The sequence below is a fragment of the Lycium barbarum genome, chromosome 12, assembly GCF_019175385.1.
Source record: "Lycium barbarum isolate Lr01 chromosome 12, ASM1917538v2, whole genome shotgun sequence".
In the NCBI taxonomy this organism is placed as follows: Eukaryota; Viridiplantae; Streptophyta; class Magnoliopsida; order Solanales; family Solanaceae; genus Lycium; species Lycium barbarum.
Window position 1 is genome coordinate 104,275,063 of NC_083348.1, and position 24,105 is coordinate 104,299,167.

Sequence of the window (24,105 nt, forward strand, 5' to 3'; positions counted from 1 at the left end):
TTGGAGAGGTCCGGAGTTCGATTCTCCGAATGCCCCCATTTTTAATTCTCATTTGATTTGGTCTCTCTACATTCGGGAAAGACTAAATGCAGCCCCAAAATGATGAATTGGTTCACAAACATTTCAAGCTAGCAATCTAATGGAAGTTCCGATTCTCCAAGAGAATCTACCACTGACATTGATCTATTTTGTTTTTTTCTTCCCAGTCGTTTTAAAGCTGTCTTTTCCTCCTATTACATGTGCTAGTGGTACAACATAACCACAATGTGTATATATAAATATATACTGTAAAGACAGAATACATGTTTGTAAGATTGGTATTGAAGCCATTTTCAGGCTTAAGTATTTTGAATTCTCTAAAGCTAAAATCATACAACACAGCTGGAATTATCGTGTAAAAATCATCCATGCGTAAATGCTTCATGAACAAGACATTTACCACCTTCTACGCCTCCGACCATACCAGTATGCAAATGCAGCAATTGATGCAGCCAATATGACGCCAGCTGTTGCATGCCAAGCATATAAAGGTTTCTCCGTTACAAGAGTGGGACCCAAACCACTGCTCACAACAACAGCCTCTTCCGTTGGCTCTGGTTTACGACTCAATGTCAATGCAAACTCTAAACCCTGTGTTTCAAGATCGGTCAAGTCTTCAATTGCTGGCTTGAGCCTTGTGATCTTTGCAATAGCCCGGTACTCCTCTTTGGTTCCACCTTCTAGAAAAGACCCAACCAAGTGGCCTTTGTTCACCCAGTACGCGCCGAACCTGTTCCCTAAGAAATCCCCGAAATGGACTACATCACCAGTACTGTCACCATAGAACTGCCAGGAGAGTGTGAAGACTCTGGAGTAGAAGAATGGCACATAATCAAACTCAGTTGTTTTTTCTGGTTCCATGATCGATGCTACTGCATGCCTTGCTGATTTCCTTGCAGAATCAACATGCTCAAGTCTCCGTGTTTCACCGAAAATTTTGACAGGAAAAGTTGCAACATCACCAACAGCATAGACTGAGCTGTTGCTTGATTGCATTTGGCCGTTGACTTTAATTCCTCCTTTCTCAAGAGTAAGTTGCCCTTCAAAGAGGCTGGTATTTGGTCGAATTCCAATCCCTACTATGACCATGTCAGCAGGTAGCTTGGTTCCATTTCTCAGATTCACAGCAGTGACCTGCATAACAAGTCCCCACATTCAAGCATCATGTTCAGTATAACTTCAATGATATATAAAACTGGGAAACACAACATTTGATTAATGTCTGTTCCAAGCTTAACAAAGTGACTTGTCAAACTGACTTTGGAAATCTCAGTAAAAGTTAAACATTTCTTTTTCAAACAAAAAAAGGATAAAAGAAAGTGCGTTTTCAGAAGCTCATAAATTGAGTTGCAGTAACAAAGAAACTAGTCTAATTGAGGTTGGAAATCTTCAAAAAGAGGTAGATAAAAAAGCAGTTTAAACAAACACTTTAGCGAAAGCTTTTAAGCAAACACCACCTAAGTGAAGCAAGCAATAAGCTTTACCTTCTGATTGGAGTCAAAATCAAATGATGTCAAGACCGTTCCTTTGACAAACTTAACTCCTTTTGACTGGTAAAATTCTTCATAGAAACTTGCAATTTTAGGAGTAAATAGGCGGGCCACTAGCAACAAAAGAAAAGGAAAGAAAATCAAATGCTTTATGTAAACAATAGAAGAAACACCAGCTTGTCTTCTGATGAACTTAAGATAGAATAGCAACGGTTGCACATTTATGATTTGTAACTATAACTAACTGTTGGACTTTGGGCTTTAAGAATTACGATAAACAAATTAATTTTCTCATACACAAGCTCTCAATCTCGGATTTCATGTTTTGAGGAAATAAGTGGGTGGAAGTACCTCATTCTGTACAATTTTCACATCTTTAAAGCATTTGTTGATTACTGAGATCACCTCTTTTTTTTTTCTCTACTAATACTCTAATAGCAAGGTTTGGAGAGTAAAGACATGTGCCAGATTTCAAATAGTTGTTTGTACTTTCTGGATGAAATGCAACTAATAAAGTTATACTAATGCATTATGCTTGGGAGAGGGAAAAAGCAGTTTTGACTTCTGATATAATTAACAAGCAACCTAAGAAACTCGAGTAAGAAACAGATTAAAAAAAATTCCATCTTCACAAAAGAATACTTACTACAGTGTGCTTCTGGAAAGACCATGGTGACATTTATTTTGTTGATCACCAAAGAAGCAGCACATTCCATTCCTATGTAGCCACCACCAATCACAACAGCATTTCCACCACTGCTGGATTGCATCACATTAACCAGCCTGTTGGCATCAGCCAAATCTCGTAAATAACATACACTGTCAGCATCTGATCCTTTCACTCCAAACTCTTCAAGCTTCAAAGCCTAACAACACATGCCAATGAAAAGTCAGACCCTTTATAAATTTATTCTGTCATTGTTTACTAGGGACTTGGTCTTCGAGGTTGAACTCTGTCCATACCAAAGAAAGCCTTTGGCATGAACCTTCAGACCTCACTCATTAATCCAATTCTGTTGCGAATTTACAATGCTGAACTAAATGAACTCCACCCATCTGAATGCCCATGAAGCCTAACATCTATGCTAACAATATTGACACCTAGTTTCTGCAACAGAATGGAGGCACAGGACATATGCCAAAATGCTTGTTTGCCATTTTCATGCTACTGATTCTTGACATTCTTCTCAAGATTTGGAGAAAAATAATGTATTTTCAGATACATTTATACCAAATAATTCATTAGTTGTATATGTTTAATTCAAAAATCACATGCAGAAGCAAGGTATTGTGATACAGCAGAATTTTCATTATTCTTTTGATAAGTGCGGCAGAATTGCATTTCAGGTTTGGCCAAAATCCACTGACGTCTCTTAAAGACACTTAGAGCATAGCTACTAGTCCTTATTCACTCCATCAGACGAGGACATTGCTCTAATATCTTAAAGCATGATAAAATACAACAAAATATGGTGCTGCAATAGGAAAGACTGAGGATAAATTAGATACCCGAGCACCAGTTGCCACTATGAGAATCTTGTAGGTTATGGTTTCACCAGTTGCAGTCAACAGTGTCTTGCGTCTCACATCAGCCGATTTTACGCGAGTTCCAAGTACCAATTCAATGCCTGAAGGGAATAGCACAATCAATGAGGTAAGAATAGCACAATGAATGAGGTAACAATTTCCTAATGAAGATATCCTCATTCGTTCGCACTGAAAATATATCATTAGAATTAAAAGTGATAGCCTAACGTAATTACATATTCTAATCACTGACACCGCCATAATTTTTTCCTCATTGCCATCCGAAGCTAGTGCTTTCATGAAAACAGATTTACAACCTCTGTGACGATTACACTAATTAAAGCTTCTTTTTTAGTGAATAAAAAAAAGTATTGCTGCTGGAAAAACAGACTACTTTCAGCCCTAGAAAAGTAGAATTTCACTCTCAAAATCTTCTGTCCTGATTCTAATATTTCAAAGTGGGTGCTAAAGACGAAACATATGCAGATATTTTGACTTTATTGGCTCCACCATTTATTCTTCATGCTCTTCCTATATAAATAAGGTTTCCACTACGCCCTGCAAAGATGAGCTTCTGAATGCAAAGACTACTCACTACGATCATCATCTTTACGAATCCTACAAAGGGAAGGAATAATATAACTTAGCTCTGAAGACATACACGCGTGATGAATTAAACTAGTTCGTACAGTCCAAAGCTCTTGGTTCGTGGTCCTTATCACATTTTTTTAGATGAGTTGCATGGCAATGCCATCAAAGTTATGTGATCACTTCTGGGGATTCCAATCCCTAAACCAAACACCAACAAATAAATTATGCTGCTACATTAACTACAATAGATAACATGTAAGGTGATTCTATAGCTCTATGCAAGTAATGCAATAACCTTTAATATGTTCAAGGCAGTCAGTAGCTGCAATGCTATGTCATCACTTTGGACAACCTTACACATATCTATGACACCATAAATTCAAATTGATGATGTATAATGATGCCTGGCCTGCTAAAAATAAATATAAAAAGTTAAGGAAGCAAAAGATCATAAGAGATTACCATGTTCCTTGTACCACTTTGGGGTCAACCTTTCCTCATTAGTACCAACACAACAATGAAAGGCAGGCAGACGTGCAGGATCTGCAGAAAATAAAATCTGAACAAATTAAAACAAAAGAACAGAGAAGAGAAAAAAAGAAACAGAAGAACAACTTATCCATATAACCGGTTAAGTGACTGTAAAGATAGCACTATTCCTTTCATAGCTAGTGTAGTCATGACAAGACAATTAATCTTACATGCTTCCATTTAAACATAAATGTCCACGATAACACCCAGGAAGATAAGAGTCGACGAAATATAAAACTGCTAAACGCAAATTGCGAGCAAGGAGCTTCAGAATATTGGAAAAAATGGTTCCATGCTCTAACTGTGGCAAATGTGAACCATGCTATTAACCGTAGTAAATGTGCATTTCATGTTTCCTTCAGGAAATCCTCCCAGCTCTTACCATCCTCCCCACCACAAACTCTTGAATATACCAATTTCCTGTGCTAGCATTTCCAAATCAACAGTAGCTAAAGCCAGGGAGAATTCCACTTTTAATGCTTGTAGGATGTCGTCCAAAATTAAAAACACAGTGCACAATATAACTTTTCTTTGAATCTAAAGAAAGCATGGGTCATTCACTTGGAAGAAATTTAAGACAAAAACCTGAACAGGGATAGGTAACTAGGCGATACCTTCTGGTAATAAATAACCCTTGCTTAATGCAGGTCGTTCATAAGGAGCAACCTGAAAAAGAGCAACAGAAGTTTAGAAGATGAGGTACAAAAAATATGGAAGGTCCAACAAGAGAGTCATCATGTGCTACCATCCATCTGATTGGTCTTATTTTTTTTTAATAATGATAGTTTTTAACTCAGGGAAGGTAAAATTTCATGATAGATGAAAGAGGCAGATCACTCGAAGCAGTGGTCTTCATTGTTACTAATGACATTAAATTGGATTGGATGGGGATAACAGAATATGGAGTTAGAAGAATAAATAGGTAAGTTCTATGCAAATTTTGCTCCTACAAAATGAATCCCAAAAAGGGAACGAGGAGAGGGAGGAACAGTATAAAGAGAATAACCATTTCAGCAGAGCTTCCAGTATGCAATATGCACTAAAAAAAGCCAAGAGCAGATCTAGGGATTGTTACCATTTCTATCATGTGACATTGTTATTGGAATCAGAACAGCTTTTTTGGGATTCATCCTAGCAAATCGAGTATCACTATGTTCCTCCTAAAATTTTCTAAAAGTTATGATCATAGGCAAGGAGCAAAATAGTTGTTATTCACATCTCTTTATAGCCCAACAGCCTTAGAATTAATGAAGTTCTAACCAAAAATACTAACCCCTTCGTCCCAATATATGTGAAGGTGATTCACTGGACAGGGAGTTTAACAATAAAAGGAAGACGTTTGAAACTTGTGTTCCAAAATAAATCTAAGATATTTGTGTGGCCATAAATCATGGTAAACTTTGAAGTTTAAAGTCAAATTGTTACTAGATATAGAAAGGAGTCATTCTTTTTAGGACAGACTAAAAAGGAAAAAGTGTCACATATATTGGACAGAATGAGTACTTTGAAAGTATTCTCAATTACTAGTATATTCTAATGAAATCAGTTGTTCCAGAACAAAGAACTAGCTACTGTAAACATACAATTTCCATCAACATCAGGGTGAAGCTACAAAAATTCCATAACTTTCAATGTAATTCAATGATTCAAATACTCATCCTGCTTCCAAACAAATTAAGTAAATTTATACTACGCCTGAAAAGTCATCATCACAAAACCCAAAATTCAGCTCAGATAAGAAGAAAACCTACTCAAACTGGATTACAGGCGGAAAATCTAGACAGCTAAAAGATTGAACATTTACAACGTGGACAAAACAGTAACAGCAACAGAACAGTGAAAAGAACATCAACAAACCAGAAATTAAAAGCTGAAACTGAGCTCAAAGAACGAAAAGTAACCAATTTAAACAGTCAACAAGAAACTAATGGAACATTAAAAAGTAAGAGAAGTAATAGTAATTACAGGTTCTTCAGAGATGATACAAAGTTCACCATGAGAGACACCTCGTTTAACAAATTCATGAGCTGCATAACCAGCAGCAACTCCTCCTCCCAATATTACATACACAAACGCCCTTCCCATTTTCCCCACACAACAATTCTAAGGCACCCAATTTTAATACCTTAGCCTTTTAAATTTTGATTACGGATCATTCAGCTAACGTGGGGCTCTGGCAATTCTCAAGATTCTTTTACCATTTTGCCCGTATAAGATTTTTTTTCTTCTAATTCTTTTCTTAGTCCTGATTGTGATGTTTATTTTTATTTTTTTATAATATGGTGTTTGGGCCAAAATTAATTTCACAAGAAACCTACCACTAGGGTGTACATGGATCGGGTTAGTTCAGATTTCTTAAACACCAAATCAAACCAATTGCGTCAGGTTTTTAAAATTTATATACCAAACCAAACCAATAAAATTCAGGTTTTTCAACCTCGGGTTTTCTCGGATTATTCGGGTTGTTTTTGGAATAGTCTTGATACAAAATATATAACTTTTACTTCAAATATTTCTTTAGTCCTAGTAAGATACAACTATGCAATTAAAGTGTTTCATAAGAAAATAACACAAAATGTGAGAAGAGTGATGATATTGTATTAAAATATTCAACAAAAGATAATAAAATCGGTTAAAATAAATATTGCTAATTAATAAGCCATAAAGAAAATGACCATAATCTAAAAATACTAAGTCATCCTAAACAAGTACGGCTAATAAGTATTAATTACATGACAAGAAAAAAAAAACTTAAGTAATGTATTTTCACTCTCTAAACCAATTATGCAAAACTAAAGGAGATATATCCTACATTATTGTCATTCCTAGTGGTAAATTGAATTTCTTTTGTTAGTATTAGTGTTGAGTTGGTTTTGGTTTGGACTTTATATGAGTTAATAACATCCATAGGATATAAAATCTATTCACATTCAAAATTCTAATTTCAAGCTTGAATAATATGATAATAGATAAAAAACTACAAAAAAAAAATTAAAAATATTTATAAATTACATTACAAATAAATATTTTTATGTATAAAATATTTTAAAAATTGAATACGTGTAATGTTGGGTTGGTTTGGTTCGGTTCGGTTTGACTTTTTTTAGCTAAATCAAACCAAACCAATTATGGTCGGGTTTTTTTTTTCAACACCAAACCAAGTCAAACCAAACCACTAATCGGATTTTTTTCTCGGTTTGATTCGATTTGGTGCGGTTTGTCGGTTTACTTTGTACACCCCTACCTACCACCTAACAGCAGCAACAAGTACGGAGTAATCGTGTTTTGTCTCTGCTGAAAATTGAATATGAGATCTCACAGTGTTCAACCCACTTCATTGACCATTGAATCACACCCGAGTGCACCTGATTTTGATTCTTATTATAGTTATTCGCTTCGTTCCAATCTATGTGATATAGTTTGACCTAGGAAATAGTTAATTACATTTAAATTTTCAATTCATTGATATATTCAAGTTTGATTCTTTTGCTTGCGCATTTTTAAAAATTTGACAGATTATTAATTAATCACTCATGTAATTACTTCTAAGAAAATATAGTAAAACAACATGCTACTTATGTAATATGTAAGGGATAAAACATAGTATGAAATTTCATAATTTCAAGGTTAAATGTACTTCGCAAAATATCACAAAGGACCAAAATAAAACTTTATTAATCAATTGAAGGATCAGAAGTGAAATTATTTCCTTATTCTTTATTAAGAAAATTACGTAGTTTTCGTTTTCTTGTTTAATTAGGCAGGAATACTTTTTAGGGAATTCCTTTTGTGGGGAAGGTAGGTAGGGGGACCCACTGAAAGGAGAGAAAGCAGTAATATTGAAACACGTGGAGTAGGATATGATCTATTGCATAGGGATGTGTGATGGACGGTTGATGATCAAGTTGACTGAGGTGGCGGTTTCCGGAAAGATCATCTTACCGGTTTAAAAAAAAAAAAAAACTTTTGAGGGAAAGTTTGGATGGAAAATAAAAATAGCATAAAGCTCTGTTTGTGCTAAAAAATTCATTTAATATGGATAAAATAATAGGGTGAAAATCATTTATACCCCCAACTTTACTTTAAAAATCAAATATCTCCTCAACTTTGAACAATAGATATTCTCCCCCTTTATCTTAATTGACTTTCTTAAATACCTATATTACCCTTATGTTATCAACTTTTGTAAATTATGATATTTTTCATTTTTTTGATATATTTAAAAAAGTTCTAAAAATAAATAAATATTATCTTGAGAAAACTAAGAAATACTAATTAAGTAGATAAGTTAATGATGTTCTATAATAAAATAAATTGGCAGAATAAATATAATAATTTGACTAATAATAATTAAAATTCTAATATCTATTTGTGCAAGTAAAAATAACAATTAAAATAACTCCATAAGTATATTTCAATGCAGGTGATACAAAAAAAATAGAGACAAATTTTTAAAAATTATTTATTTATATTGTAAGTAAATTTTAAATTATAATTTAAGAAATATTTCATTAATGACAACCAAAATTTGTTTATTTATATAAATAACATAGAATAAGAGAAAAGTGAAACTTAAATAGACAAATAAAGGCATGTTGAAATAAAAAAAAATAAAAAATAACATAAGATTTTTTGACAAATTTATAAAAATAATTCTATTTATAACGTTAATGAACTTAAATAAGAATCTATAAATACACATGTTAAAAAATAAATATTATATATAATATAAAAATGTATTACATAAATAGAGGATTGAAAATAACAACGGTGAAATACACATTGCATAGGATAAAAGGGGGAGAATGTCTATTGTTAAATTTTATTTTATTTTTTTGCGGGAAGGGTTGGGGGGGGGGGGGGGGGGGAGTTTTTTTAAAGGGAAAATTTCATAAATGACTACATTTTAAGGGTTAAAAATCTGGCATAGCAACATTTTGCTTATGTACAGCTCGTAGCTACTTTTTTGTTTGATGTATTCATTTTTTTCGCTCTATTCAATTTTTGTTTTCGTTGTATTCATGACTAAAATAATTTTTTTCCCACTGTATTCATGAAATATTTATCTGTATTCATAAATTGACTTATTTTATTCATGAATACAACAAGTAAAAAACTGAATACATATACACCAATAGTTATACAAATGCATCATATTTTCCGATATGTATACAACAGATACAGGCGAAAAATACTGTATACAACATAGATACACCAAAAAATTAACAAATACAAGCGAAAAACATTGTATACACGGCAAATATACAACAAATACAGCGAAAAAATTAATGAATACAATGAATTGTATGCTAAAAAATTAATGAATACACTGAAAAAAAAAACATGATTTTTCAGATCCGGTACCGGAATTTGACCGGAAAAGCCACTGGCGGCCAGACTCCGACAAAGCAACACTTGTTGACGGTGAAGATCTGATGATATCCGGTCAGATCCGGCAAAGATTTTGACCAGATATGACCGTCAAAGTTTGACATGCGCATACGTGTCAAGGGTGGTGGACACACTTCTCAGATCTATGCTATTCGTCAGAGTATCGCGAAAGCACTTGTTGCGTATTATCAGAAGTTTGTTGATGAAGTGCAGAAGAAGGAGATTAAGGATGTTTTGAGGTATGATAGGACATTGCTTGTTGCTGATCCTAGAAGATGTGAACCCAAGAAGTTTGGTGGTCGTGGTGCCAGATCTAGGTTCCAGAAATCTTACCGTTAGATTGAAAATCTGAAATGCTTTTGGTTTCCTGGTTACGGTAATTGGATTATGTTTTTGGTTAAGTGTCGTTTCTATTGTTTTGTTTAAAGACCATAGTGTACCAAATGGTACTTCTCTGATTTATATCCGGTCAGATCCGGCCAAGATCTGCTCGTAAAAGTTCGCCGGAGAAAGGTCGTGGTGGTCGGCGGCAGAGCAGGGGTGGGAGAGAGGGGAGAGAGAGATGGGAGGATTGGGTTGGAAGTGAACAATGTGATGATGGGGTATTTTACTTTTTTTATATATATATATATAGCTATAAGTTGTATTTAACATATAATTATTAGCTATGGAATGTAATTATTTTAAACTATAGCTACTAAATATAAATATGTAGTAATGTTAGTTATGCTATGTAGTTATCCCTTTTTTAAAAGCAAAGTTGGGGTATGAAAATGATTTTCACTCTAAGATAATATATTCAGAATTTAGTAAGAAAAACATTATGGTTTGTAATCCATAACTAAATTCTGACTTGTCTCGAAAAATAAACATTTTTTTGTGCGGATTGTCCTTCATTTGGGGTGTTCTTTAATTTTTGTCCTTCAAATTGGTGGTCTTTAAGTTTTGTCCTTCTCCTAATATCCCGAGATTGTGGGTTCGAATCCCAGCTCAATAAAAAAAAATAAAAAATCGCAAGGCAGAATTTTGCAAAATTCTTCCTATGCAAATTCTGCCTTGCGAATCCAAACTCTACCTTGTGAATTTTTTTTAAATTTTTAACTGAGCGGAGCTTCAAACCTGAAATCAAAATATTTTTAGCGAAGGGCAAAAGTTAAAAACCACTAATTTGAGTGGCAAAAATTCAAGACCAACCCCTGCGAAGGGCAATCCTGCAAATTGCCCAAAAATAAACATCTTCGGCCTTTTAAAGATTTGGCCAAACGGGATATCAATAAGCTTAAGAGCCCATCTGGATGGGCTTATTACTTATAGCTTATAATCCAAAAGTCAAAAATTAAGAATTTTAACTTATGGCTTTTGACTTAATTTTGTTATTTTGACTTAAAAATATTTTTTTATTTTACTCAAACACTACAAAAATACTTAAAAGCTATTTTAGCTTAAAAACACCTAAAATAAGCCAATCCAAATGAGCTCTAAATGTTCTACCGGAGTTAACATATTACCAATCCTCATAAAATTGTCCATTCTTTAATATGTTTTCCTTATTACTCCTAGGATGACTTCCTAATGCAAAAGAAGACTTGACCAAGTTCTTTAAAATGTCAAAGAAGAATGTACATAACCATGCAATAGCGTGCCAATTTCTCTTTTCGTTTTCTTCATCAACTCACTGCCAAATGTATTGTCACGTTGACGCTTGACATAGCTGTTTGAGAGATAAGTTGACAAGGTACAAGTTTTACTTGGTCACCTCCACTATGCTTCCATCTTTGGAGTTTGGATGAGTGCTTGAAGAATAAAAATCCGTTTTATATTATTTTGAATTTTTTAATGAGTTGCTCTTTTGAGATTTACAACTATTATCTATCACAACTACGTTCTATACCCCCAAAAGAAATATTATGGCCTAGCATTCAAGAAACATATTTTTTTGTATAAACATCTAATATTCGATCACTATGTGCTTGTAGTACTTCTTTCTAGCGGTGCCATTGCTTATGGCAAGCTGTTGGCTATTGACGGGAGACAGTGGTGTGTCGTGCGTGTAGGGCCGGCCAGAGAGCCAAGCGGCTAAAGGATACGCTTTAGGCCCCTTTTTCTTATTAATAATAGTAAGTTCATTATTTTTTAAGTGTTGAATATTTTGAGATTAGATGGTACAAGATCTTTACAAAAAGGAAATAAAATTATTCAGCAATGCGATTGGTGATGACTGTTATGTAATTTACATTCGCACATAAATAATCCTTCTTGTTTTGTTTACCTTCTAATTCTTTGTATTTTTTTCTTCCTCTCACTAAGCTGTCTAGTATTTCAAAAATAAGGGAAAGGACATTGAATGAATTAAATTGCACTTCGTTGTTTCACAAAATTTCAAGCATTATAGCTAGCAAATTGAAGCTGCGGTATTTCCTTTTCTCGAACCAGGTCCTATTTTTCGAGCATGTAGCTATCTTTTAAAATTCTAGATTTGTTATTTCTTTTTATACTTTTAGTCATAGGTGTGTATTGTTCCTTTTTATTACATATATTAAAATTTAAATATGTCAATTAAAAAATTTGAATCAAGTCACTTAAAACTCTAAAAAAGGAAGGAGACCGATTCAAACTTTAATACAATCTAAAAGAAGGAGCTCTTTATATAATATCTCGAGAAAGATTAAATGGATCATTGATATTGTTAATTGGAAAAAAAACTATATGAAGAAATCGATTATAAAAAAATTATTAACAATGGTGTGTTTCAAAAAGCTAAATAAAAAAATTAATGTCAAATTTGTTTTCATATAGTTTAAAAAGCTTAAGGCCTCAATATAAAATGTGGCTTTAGGCCACCAAAATCATTAAGTCACCCTGCGTGCGTGCAGTACCTCTAGGTGTTATACGCATGGTACTCCAGGTTTGATAAATCGGATCCAAATTCGCATTGTGTAAGATTATTAAAAGGAAAACCTATATGGATCCCCTTCAATGGCCCTGATTATCATGAAATCAGCCCTATTGTAAAGTAAATTATCTTGTGAATTGTGAGTCAAGAAGAACCACTACGCATCTATTATTTTACATCTTTGATAAATTTCTTTAGCTAGTGGCTCTGAAATTAGTATAGTAGATGACTAAAATTGAGCAATTTGCTCCATTTTTCCAGTCGTTCCATTTATTGTTCCATATTGCTTGACATAGTCTTTAGTGGGTCTACTATCGACGACAGTGCTAGACTGGAAACTAATAACTTAGTTTCTCAGAATTTGCTTTTAAATCTTCTATATAAGAAGCAATTTTATGATTCTTGTTCTGCACATTCTCACTTGAAAATTTCTATTTTTTGGTTTCATTTTCATAATGGCTCTTCTTTTTCTCTTGACTAAGAGTTTCTTTGCTGTTGCTATGGTTGCAATAGTTGTACTGTTAATGTGTGGCTTCCAAATAACAGGTCTCTCTCTCATAAAAAATAGCTTATTTTGTAGGGTGTTGGTCCAACTTCTTTGTGAATGTTTTGGATAAATATTCTAGAGTTTAAGTAATATATATATATATAACGTCAGTATAAATAATTTTACACTATCGGTCATGTTTACGAGCCAGTTGTAGAAGGTAAGATATTTTATTTTCAAGATTTCAAATCTCATATTTAAGGAGGTTTACTTGTAGATAGATTTTGAATGATATGATAGTGTAAAAAACTACTTACACCAATGGTGTATATTAGATTAACTCATATTTTTGTTGCGTTTTACTGATACACCGACAATTTGGAGAGGTTCTTGCACTTTCTTGTTAAAATTAATATATACACATGTAACTCTCCATAATAAATGAGATTTGTAATTTTAAAAATAAGTATCTTGACCTGATAGTGTGGAAATTCCACGTGCTGTCGGTATAGATAAGTTAAAGTCATTTTTATATGGCTTCACAATGCCACGTCTAGTTCTATATTTAAGTTGAGATTCGATTTGGATCTCTTTTTTGTCGCTAAGTTATTGTTTCAACTAATGCAGGAGTACACTCTGTTGGGGTATGCTATGGAAGAATGGCTGACAATTTGCCATCAAATATGATGTTGTAAATCATTGTCATGCCAAAGGTATCAACAAAATAAGACTCTATTATCCAGATACCAATGTTTTGAATGCTCTGAGGGGAAGTAACATTGAAGTCCTTCTTGATGTCCCAAATGAACATGTCAAAACACTAGCACAAGATCCTAATCAAGCCAGAAATTGGGTGAACAATAACATAAAAGCCTATTTCCCTAGTGTTAAATTCAGGTATATCGCTGTTGGGAACGAAATCAGCCCAAAAAACAAGGTCGAATTTGCTCCATTTGTTGGTCCTGCGATTGAAAAGGTTCACAATGCAATAGTAGAAGCAGGATTACAGGACCAAATTAAAGTTTCAACCGCGACATATTCAGCCTTGTTAACAAATACATGGCCTCCCCAAAATAGCATGTTTAATCCTGATTGGAGAGGTTTCACGGATCCAATAGTGAAACTTCTTAAAGACAACAATTTGCCATTACTAGTCAATATTTACCCATATTTTAGTTACATTTATAATATCAAAGATATACCACTTTCTTATGCCTTGTTTACTGATTCTGGAAGAAATTCAGCTGGCTATCAGAATTTATTTGATGCGCTCGTCGACAGTATGTATTATGCTCTTGAGAAATCTGGTGCACCTAATGTGGAGATTGTTGTTTCTGAAACTGGATGGCCTTCTTCTGGACGCCCTGCTGCAATGACTGATAACGCGAGGACTTATTACAGGAATTTAATTAATCATGTTAGAAATGGAACTCCAAAGAAGCCTGGAAGGACCATTGAGACATTTTTGTTTGCTATGTTTGATGAAAGAGGAAAAGGAGGGGATGAAACTGAGAGACATTTTGGACTGTTTTACCCGGACAGGAACTCGAAATATGGTCAAATGAACTTTAATAGTTAAGGGGATTTATGTTGCAATCAAAGTTAATATATGAATAAGGAATAAATGGATAAAAAAATGCTACTAGTATGTCATAAGCTTTTCAGCTACAAAAACATGTTTCATCTTTTTGAAATAGTGTGTTGTGTTAAAGTTGTAATCTCATGACCATATATATCAAATGTTGTTTTGCCTGTCAAAGAAAATTTTGCCTCTTATGTATTTTAAAGTATTGTTGTAAAATAAAAGACACTGCAAGTCTAATGAACTTAAGAGAGTAATAAACTTATTAAAATTTAATTTTGAGAAATTAATATAAATAACCGCCAACCAAAATATTAGCCAACAAATGTATATTTTTTGTATTTTAATGTATAGTATACATAAAATATACATATTTGATATATAATACCGTATACTTTTTGTATATTTGACTAGCGAATGTAATTATTTTTGGCCGGCCAGCCGAATTTGTCACTTGCCCTTTAATTTTCTCGTCTTCATTGATAATTACTTTCTTCCGATTTAGCCCAACTTGACCATCAACATCTGAAATCTTTCAATTGGCCAATGCTTTAGTGAAGGTGTTTGCAGCTTGATCTTTTATGAAAACTGAAGCCAAAATGATGTCCCTTTGTTAAACATGTAAGATGTAAAATGTCAATGTGTTTCATTGATAAGTACTTCAGTCTATAATTTCTTCGGAATGGGCTGCCTCACGGGTGCTTGATGGGCGGCCCATAGAGCTATCGGCCTACGAACAAACTAGATCCGATACACCCCTATACAAATCACATTTATAGGCCATTGAGCTATCAACCCATATACTATGTACAAGTGAGCCAAGGGGATATTAGTAAAACTTACACAAATAACTACATTTTAATAACTTCTAACTAGTTATAGCTACAAGTTGAACATTTACAATTCGTAGCTGTTTTTTTACTGTATTTCAGTTGTATCTTGCATTTTTTAAATACAGTGAACTATAGCGAAATACAGAGAAATACAAAATACATTAGCCTAAATTTAGGCTCTATTTTTTAAACATATTTTTTTCAAAAAATTCTGAGAAACAAAATAGGCTATATTTTTGGAACATAATATTCTTTTCCTTTTTAAATAGTAAGTCAAATTAAATCAACCATATTTCACACAAATCATTGAAAAGTAAAATCAGGCCCTATTTATGGAACAGTTTTTTAAAAAAAAACATTATGGGATTCAATTTAAAACTTCCCATAAATCACGCATAACGGTTGTTCTTCCATAAAAGCTTGCGAATCTCTCTCAACTTTTATCACAATCAAAACTTTTTGAATTCAAAAACCACTAAAGATGTAAAAACTTCCAAATACAAAAAAATATACACCGAAATACAATGAAATATAGTTAATTGTTTAAGAAATATAAAGTTGTAGTATGCGTATATATAATGGAATACAATGAAATATATCAAAAACTGTTTCATAAATTAGAAATACAAAATGAAGAAATACAGCGAACTACAAAAGTCGTGAAAATAAAGTGTAGTAAAAATAGGCTCTATATTTGGAGCATTCACTATATTTACACCAAAAAAAGATAAATACATTGAAATACAGCAAAATAATGTATTGAAATACACTGAAATAGACTGGAACGTTTTATCAAACACTTGGTGGACATGAAGCTCCACAACTCTCATCAATGGTATTCTCATGGGAAAGAAGCGAGTCGTCTCAGATTGTTACAAAAAGGACGTTATTCGAAGATAAAAACTTTCAATTGTACTAGTTAATAAAGCTTCACTCCGTCGTCCTTCACCGTGGTTAGAGCTCTTTTCTTCACTCCGTCGTCGACCATGCCTGCTGCTACTACTGTAGGATTCTTCTGATTTGTAAGAGAAAATGAGATCTAGGGTAGGTGATAGAACAGAGAGAGAAAGAGGGGTGAGGGAGAAAATAAATTTGATAGGTGAGAGAAAATCAATTTAAAAGACTAGGAGATGAAACGGAGAGAGAAAGAGGGGTAAGGGAGAAAATAGATTTGATAGGTGAGAGAAAAATATTTGAAAAAAAAAAAGATTGTGGGTAAGTGGGAGAGATGTACCTTATTTTTAGGGAAATACACTGCAGTTACAAAAACAAGTTATAGATGATAATTTGATAAATAATTAAGCTACCAAATATAATTAAAAAAAAAAAGATAGCTATTACTAATAAATAAGTCTTAGAGATAGTTATGCATTGTAAATTTTCCTATAAAATTAGCCAATGAAAATATGATCAACCCAGCTCATCTAAATTTGGGTGATTTATTGACCCGTCCAATTATTAGCTCATCCTATTTCAACCCATCTAAAAATTGGGTTGATAAGTAGTGCGGTTGATCCATAAGAAACCTTGTCAAAATATTTTCAAACTTTTTTATTTGATATTTTATATACAGTCATTATAAAAGAAGAAGATTATTTTATTAGATACTTGAAAACTTATAAACAATCAAACAAAAAAATTATAACTTTGTATGAATTGGATGGGCGGTGACTCGCTTTTCAGTGTATTTCAGCCCAACTCATCATCTCAAGTAACTTTTACGCGAGTGGCGGGTAGTCAATTTTTTGTGCGGAGTGCCCTTCAAATGCACTGTTTTTTTAATTGTCCCCCCTCAAATTGGAGGTCTTCAATTTTTACCTCTTTTTCCTAACACCATGAGATTTGGGGTTCGAACCTCGGTTCAGTAAAAAAAAAAAGGGCAATTTCGCAAGGAAGATTTTTGTAGTTAAGTTAGGCCTGTTTGAGCCAAAGTTAGGCCTTAAGGTATAGTTTTGGCATGCCTGAAGGCAAAAATCTACCTTAAGGTAGAGTTTCAAACTCTACCTGAAGGTCGTAAAATTCTGCCTAAAGGCAGAGTTTTGCAGACAAATCTCTTCTTGCAAATCCAAACTCTACCTTGCGATTTGTTTTTTTTTTAATTTTTATTGAACAGGAGTTCGAACCCGAAACCAAAGAATTCTAGTGAAGGACAAAAATTAAAGACCGCTAATTTAACGGGGAAAAATGAAATACCACCCCAAAATAAGGGCATTCCTGAAAATTGTCCGCGGATAATTGACCCTCTCATTTATTAAATCAGTCCATTTTGGCTCTCTCTAGAACTGACTGTGAGTGTTGGGCCATGGGCGGGCCTACTGGATTGGTGATGAAATAGTAGCAAGTGGGCGTGGGCTACAGAGCTGGCAGAAGTAATATTGGGGTACTATGCATTGTGTTAATCAGTTTTTTTGTTGTGATTTCTTAAAACACCTTTCTGAATAATTACAACAAAAATGGTAATCTATACGAATTACTTCTTTGTAGTTTCTAACAAATTTAAATTTTATCTAAAACATGTCGAGAAATCAATGGTTAAATTCACAACGAAAAGTGAAATATATTGATCTTGGTACTTTTAGATTACGTATCCCACATTATAAATAAATACATATAATTATCATATAGTGCAAAAGTCAAATGTTAAAACTCTTTTCCGAATGGTAAGCGTATACCATGGCCGAATCAACATGTGATATATATCATTCACGTGGAGAGTTATCCTTTATTGCTTCATATTTTACCCTTGAAAAACATGTGATGAAAAACAACGAGCGGACCAAAATTGTGGGGAATTTATTTCGTACGAACTTCGTACTACGAAAGCTTACAACAATATTCCGCTTACGTAAAATTGTGTGGTAATTAAGACCTACAAAGCTTCGTGGCTTTTCCGTGTCTTCTTCTCATTCAATATATTACCACTTCTTCTTAAAAGAAAAGCGGTTCTTTCAGTGAAAAGTTTCGCTGAAATCTTGAAACCTTTTCACTACTTTTTTTCAACTTTGCGTCTCCTGTTTAAAATGAAGAAAACCGTATTAACACACACACACACGCTAGTTAATCAAATTCACCTTCTAACAGCCGCTTGGCGGAGCCATCCTTGTTAAGGAGTGTCAATTGACACCCCTTCACTGAAAAAAGATACTGTGTAGATAGGTACAATATTTTTGTATATGCATATAATATATGTTGAATTTTCTGCTTTTTCGTGCGGTTACTTCTTTTTATTTGGTTCTTCTCAGCGAAAATATAGGCTCCATCGTTACTAATTAGAACCAACCAATTCTTGATTGTTTACACCAAAATAATGGGAGAAAAACTAATGAATCAAGACAATGGTCCATCAACGATAATCTCATTATGTATGCTTCCAAAATTATTAGTATCAGATTAAACACCAAATATGTATAGGAAGCAGGCATAATGAATTGAAGTGCGTAAATGGGCTGTTTTTTTTCATTGATACATTGCGCGTAAATAAACTAACACTTATATATGAATAAAAATCAAGTACTTTTGATCAGTAGGGCAATGGGATTGCTTATAAAATGATGAAGCACTTTGTTGAAAAAGTTGGTGTGAATTGATAGGGACCATGTGGAGACTTCCTTAAGAGTACTTAAAGAGTTAGGCACACGTCGGACTTCATGCATGCAAAGCCATGCACAGAAGTAGTTAACTATTGAAAGCAAATATTGAATTTTCTCAAAAAGTTATATTCCCTTTCCACATGTCGATTTCTTGTGGATTTAGTTCGGTATATGTTGGCAGCAGTACATATTTATGAATGATTTAATTTATACACAGATAAAGTAAAGATTTTTTACATTATCGGTGAACTTTAACCTGTGATAGCAGATCAGTTACCATTTTAACTAGATTACCAATCACTACTACTCCATTACTTATAAAGAAACTTACCTGCACATAATTGTAATGTGAATTCTTAATAGTTTAGTGGTTGGCCTTGTTACCTTAGCTTTCCTTGTTGGTGAAGGTTCAATTCCTCTGTACTCTGCTTCTAGCTCGTTTTTCCTCTCTCCTATTAATTTTTTAAAAGTATCATAATTGTGTAAATATTTTCTACGTTGTTCAGTATACAATTACCAATTTCATATTTTATAGGTGATTACATGTATTATCTTTTAAATGAACTATAAATTCTTATTTTACAACAACAGAGTATAGAAGTTAAACTTAAATTACATGTCTCATGCTCTTTTTGCAATATTCATGCATGATGCATGTGTCCCTGCCCATTCACATGCATGGATGGTAGATCAATATACCAATTACAATTACTTTTCCTTCTACAAATTAAAAGCTAACCCTGATGGACAACCTTGGAAACTTTATCTAATCTTCTGTTTAATTTCATAATCGAATTAAATCTCTCACCTGAGATAAAGTAAACGGGAAACCGTGATCGGAGTCGTGGTTTGAAGATGGCAGTAATCTAATATAATCAAAGTGATGTCTTTGTCTAAACGATCTCTCCAATCACTGAGTAATTAGCTAGATGAGTAGTTGCTGAGCTTGAACATTCCTCAAATGATTATCTCAGGTTCCCATCACATTTTCGATTTAGACGCTGATCAAGACAAACATAATCATTTATGTTTTGTTTTAAGAAAACTATCCAAAACACAAAGAAAAAGAAAGAAACAACTAAAAACACTTTTCAAAGTACTGTTGATTTGATGGATTAACTCACCATCATTTCCCTTAATTAGTATTTGGCTAGATAATTATAATTTCCCCACTTCTAGAATATCTGAAGGAAAACATATGTACATCCCATTTGTATATAAATAGAGTTATAAAAGTTTATCCTTGTATTACACAGAGACTCACCCAAACAGCATAGATATTGGAATATAATTTTGAATTTTTAATGCTTTACATAGTAACTAGCTATAGCTCGCAGCTTAATTAATTGATGATTATTAATTAGACGTTGGTTGCATCATTAAGCAATTGCATTGACCAAAGGTCCTCCATGCTCCAAATATGTTCATTTGTTTCAGTTGGAAAAGTAGTGCTCTGATGAAAAGTAGTGCCCATAATATTATTATTGTTATTATTTCCAGAGTAGGTTTCGATTGTATCTGCAGGACCAGTAGATGCTTGGCTTGTGCTTGCTTGTTGATCATTGTGTTCAGAAATATTTGATGATAATCTGTTCACGTTTTCTGCTTGCTTAATGTGCTTCTGAATCCTTGTCCTCCAATAGTTCTTTATCTCATTATCTGTTCTTCCCGGCAAATGCTTCGCAATTTTTGACCACCTGCATGTCACAATAATTAATTTTATTTGAGTTTAACTTCTATATTTTAACAGTTTAAAAGAATTTATAATGCGGGCTCGCTTTAAAGATGATTACAATAGTTATTCATTAGAAGCAAAATTAGCAACATGAAAAATAAAGCAAGCTGCATGCAATATGTTAAATTATACTAGTATATTCCATATTGAAATACTCCAAGTGTTTCCAGTCACGTTTAAAGTGTAGTTAAAATCAAGGGTGTGTCCATGTTATGTGGCTGAATTCAAAGTCCACTTCTTATATACATAATTTAGTTATATATACTGACAGTGTAAAAAATATTTACACTGTCAAATCAATTTAACTGGTCATAACAAGTTATTCTTCTATTTTTCAGATCACCGAATCAGGCTTAATATGAAGATTTACCAATCATTATAAGTAAACTTAACATAATAATGCCAAACAATTATATTCTGACTGTGCACAAAAACTAAAACTCTTCTTATATAAAGGGAACTCAAATTTCAAAACGTTGAAAGTTGAAGCTAGAGAAGGCCACCCAAAACTCCCAACTTCTAATTTAAACTCGCTTCCTATATTCTCCAATGCATCCAGAATGATAAAATGTTGACGAGAATATCTTATTAACGTCTTTGCTGTGTGCTAGCTCTTAACAATCTTTGTATTCTTTCTCTACTAAATTTCTATTTCTCCTTCAATTAGCATACGATATATAAGAGGTCTAATCTGATCAGCTTTAGGATTGACATCTTAGCTGGCGGTTTCCAATTTAACAACTATCGATCTACCATTTTGCACCCTTTGTTTAGTATGACTGGTCAATTTCAAGTAAAATGTTTTTCATAATAAATACTATTCCTGAAAAATAGTTTCTGGTTAAAGAATCTTTTGAAGATTAATAATAGTATTAGCAAACATAATTGGAGAGGGTTTAGCAAAAAAATTTAGTACTAAGGATTATTAATAAGGTCTAATTATTAGTTAGATGGGCTAAAACAATTCAAAAATACTCTCAACATGGTGTCATATTGTCTGCTTTGAATCAAGCCCACACGGTTTTCCTTAAAAGATCTCACATAATATTAAGAGCATCTAACACTAACTTCTTTCTCTTTTCTACTTTTCAAGTCTGACTTTGTTCTCACACACCCAACAAAAACTTGTAAATCACGAAATTAAAAGTTAAGATAGCACTAGTGAAGAAAATAACTTCCGTCGTACCAAACAGGCGCTTACTCCGTTGGATTTTCATTCCATTTTCTAGGATTGTGTTTAATATACACTAAAAGCCTAAGGTACAAGGGGCCCGTTGTCTTCATGAAGAGCCAAAAAAAAAAAAAAAGGTAGCTGTCTGCTTCAATCAAAGCAATTTGGAGAGCTGGTGCTTCTGATATTTCATCTGATAGAACGAAGGCCCTTAGATTTTTTGGCTCTCGTTCACAATGTGTGATGAGTTTAATTTATATGTACTCTGATATATAACTGTCAGGTTACGTACTTAGACAATAACTATTACGTATGTGTAAATGTGCATAATAAGTGGAACTTATGATCTAGTATAACATAGTATGAAAAAATTCAAAGTGTATTATTTCCTTACAAATAAGGAAGTTAGATCCATATGCCATATCCAGTGCTATAATGCAATGCCGAATTCCTGTCGAGCCACTGTCCTTGCTTACTAAATATGGTGACTGAATGAATCTATAATCATATTAATTTTTCCCATATTGTAGAGCATAAAATTAATGTAATTACTGTAGAACTGACATGGTTTTGTACTTTGTGCATGTTAATTAAATTAACATGGACGGAATACCCCTTTACGTGATTACGCTGAAAAAGATTTAGACTGTCAAATCAAGCCGTAAACCCAAAAATGGTTTCGAAAAAGTAATTGATGAAAGGGACAATCTCCCATAAATAGCAAATAGTAGAAGATCGTAAAAGTTTAGTGCATTAATCATTAGAAATGATATGTGTATGTTCTTTCATACTATGGTCGTACGTATTTCTAGTATGAAAAAACATAAGGGATTTCAATAACTTTGAGTAGAAAAAAAAAAGGGGGAAATGTGTACATCCTCAAAATTTTGCTCAAGGATCATCAAAAGGAAATGAAGGAACTAGGAAGAAGAATATTTGACAGCCAATAAGAAATACTAAATAAATAAAAACTTCAACTTTAGGTTACATTAAGCACGCTGCATTTATATGATCACGTTGCAAATTCTCCATCAATCTCTCTCATGATACCAAATCTAGTTCTATGAAAAGGTTATTTATTTTAAAGAAATTTTAGTGCACGAGTTCAGAATCATTTTGGGACAATTCCTCTTTATCCATCCAACACTTACACATGGGAGAATCAAAAACTTGAAAGAGAAAATTCCACAATTTTCCAATTTTCTTTTCTATGGTTAATTAATCATCAAAACCCTAGAAGAAACTAAAAACAACTCACCTGTTTCCCCACTTGGCATGTAGTTCCATAATCAAGAGCTGCTCTTCAGGTGTAATATTTCCCCTCCGCACATCAGGCCGGAGATAATTTAGCCACCGGAGCCTACAACTTTTTCCGGTACGCTTGAGACCTGCCACAATAAAAGTTAAATTATAATTACAACGCGCCTCAATCCCAGCAAGTTGGTATCAGCAATATAAATTGACCATTTTAATTTACGTTGACCATCAAAATATATAATATCTAAAAAGAGAAAGAAAAAAAAAATTATTTAGGGTTTATAATACCAGCAGATCGAGCAAGGGAATTCCAAACACCTTCACCATGATTAGCTATGTAATTGATGAGAATTAAATCTTCTTCCATAGTCCAAGGACCTTTCCTAACTTCAACATCTTGAGAATTGCATGTTCTTTTATCCATTTTTTGTTTTTGTTCTTTTTTTTCAGTTGGGAAATAAAGAAGAGAAGAGGAATGGGAAGTGAGGAAAGAGTATTTTTTGGATGTGGGATTTTGACGAGGAACTAATGTTAGTTGGGGCTGGTATTTATAGGGGCCAACTAAGATGAGGATTTAAACTAGTAATTCAGTCTTTAATCAGCCAGGCATAAAATAACTTTTAACCTAACTTGCTCAAAATATAATTCATATATAAAGGTCTTAGCTTAGTTATACTTAATCGATACTGCCATTGAATTTACAAATGTGGAGCAAGCTTAATTTGGATTTGATGAGTTGTATACACAAATAGTATGATATCACTGCAATTATGATATCACTGCAATTTAACATGCAAGTAATAAGTATATCAGTTACCATGCATGCTAAATCATATAATCGTATGAATATTTTTTACCTCGTTATTGCATAGGACTTCAACTCTGTCGCTGCGGATTTAAGTTAGTTATGCACACTTGATATTGCACATCTTTTTACATTGACTCATTATCAATGAATGGTAGCCTGTTAGCCTATTACAGTAGGTTA

At 33.3% G+C, this 24,105-nt stretch overlaps 3 protein-coding genes and 1 pseudogene across 3 annotated transcripts; 2 read left to right on the forward strand and 2 right to left on the reverse strand.

The window, feature by feature from the left end:
* Nucleotides 1-251: 251 nt before the first annotated feature.
* Nucleotides 252-6,362, reverse strand: LOC132621318 (monodehydroascorbate reductase 4, peroxisomal). The gene is made up of 7 exons (XM_060335542.1): nt 6,144-6,362; nt 4,793-4,844; nt 4,110-4,190; nt 3,039-3,157; nt 2,176-2,395; nt 1,524-1,642; nt 252-1,173 (listed from the first exon to the last, which is right to left on the reverse strand). Exons 1-7 carry the CDS (start codon nt 6,261-6,263, stop codon nt 436-438), a joined length of 1,449 nt encoding a protein of 482 aa, XP_060191525.1. The 5' UTR covers nt 6,264-6,362; the 3' UTR covers nt 252-435.
* Nucleotides 6,363-9,647: 3,285 nt separating this feature from the next.
* LOC132623006 (small ribosomal subunit protein uS9) lies at nt 9,648-10,020 on the forward strand. The gene has a single exon (XM_060337708.1). It carries the CDS (start codon nt 9,672-9,674, stop codon nt 9,906-9,908), a length of 237 nt encoding a protein of 78 aa, XP_060193691.1. The 5' UTR covers nt 9,648-9,671; the 3' UTR covers nt 9,909-10,020.
* Nucleotides 10,021-12,917: 2,897 nt separating this feature from the next.
* Nucleotides 12,918-14,666, forward strand: LOC132623362 (glucan endo-1,3-beta-glucosidase, acidic-like; annotated as a pseudogene).
* Nucleotides 14,667-20,214: 5,548 nt separating this feature from the next.
* LOC132624808 (MYB-like transcription factor EOBI) lies at nt 20,215-23,634 on the reverse strand. Its single transcript, XM_060339530.1, has 3 exons — nt 23,406-23,634; nt 23,119-23,248; nt 20,215-20,651 (listed from the first exon to the last, which is right to left on the reverse strand). The coding sequence occupies exons 1-3, from the start codon at nt 23,539-23,541 to the stop codon at nt 20,315-20,317; spliced, it is 603 nt and encodes a 200-aa protein (XP_060195513.1). The 5' UTR covers nt 23,542-23,634; the 3' UTR covers nt 20,215-20,314.
* Nucleotides 23,635-24,105: the final 471 nt, after the last annotated feature.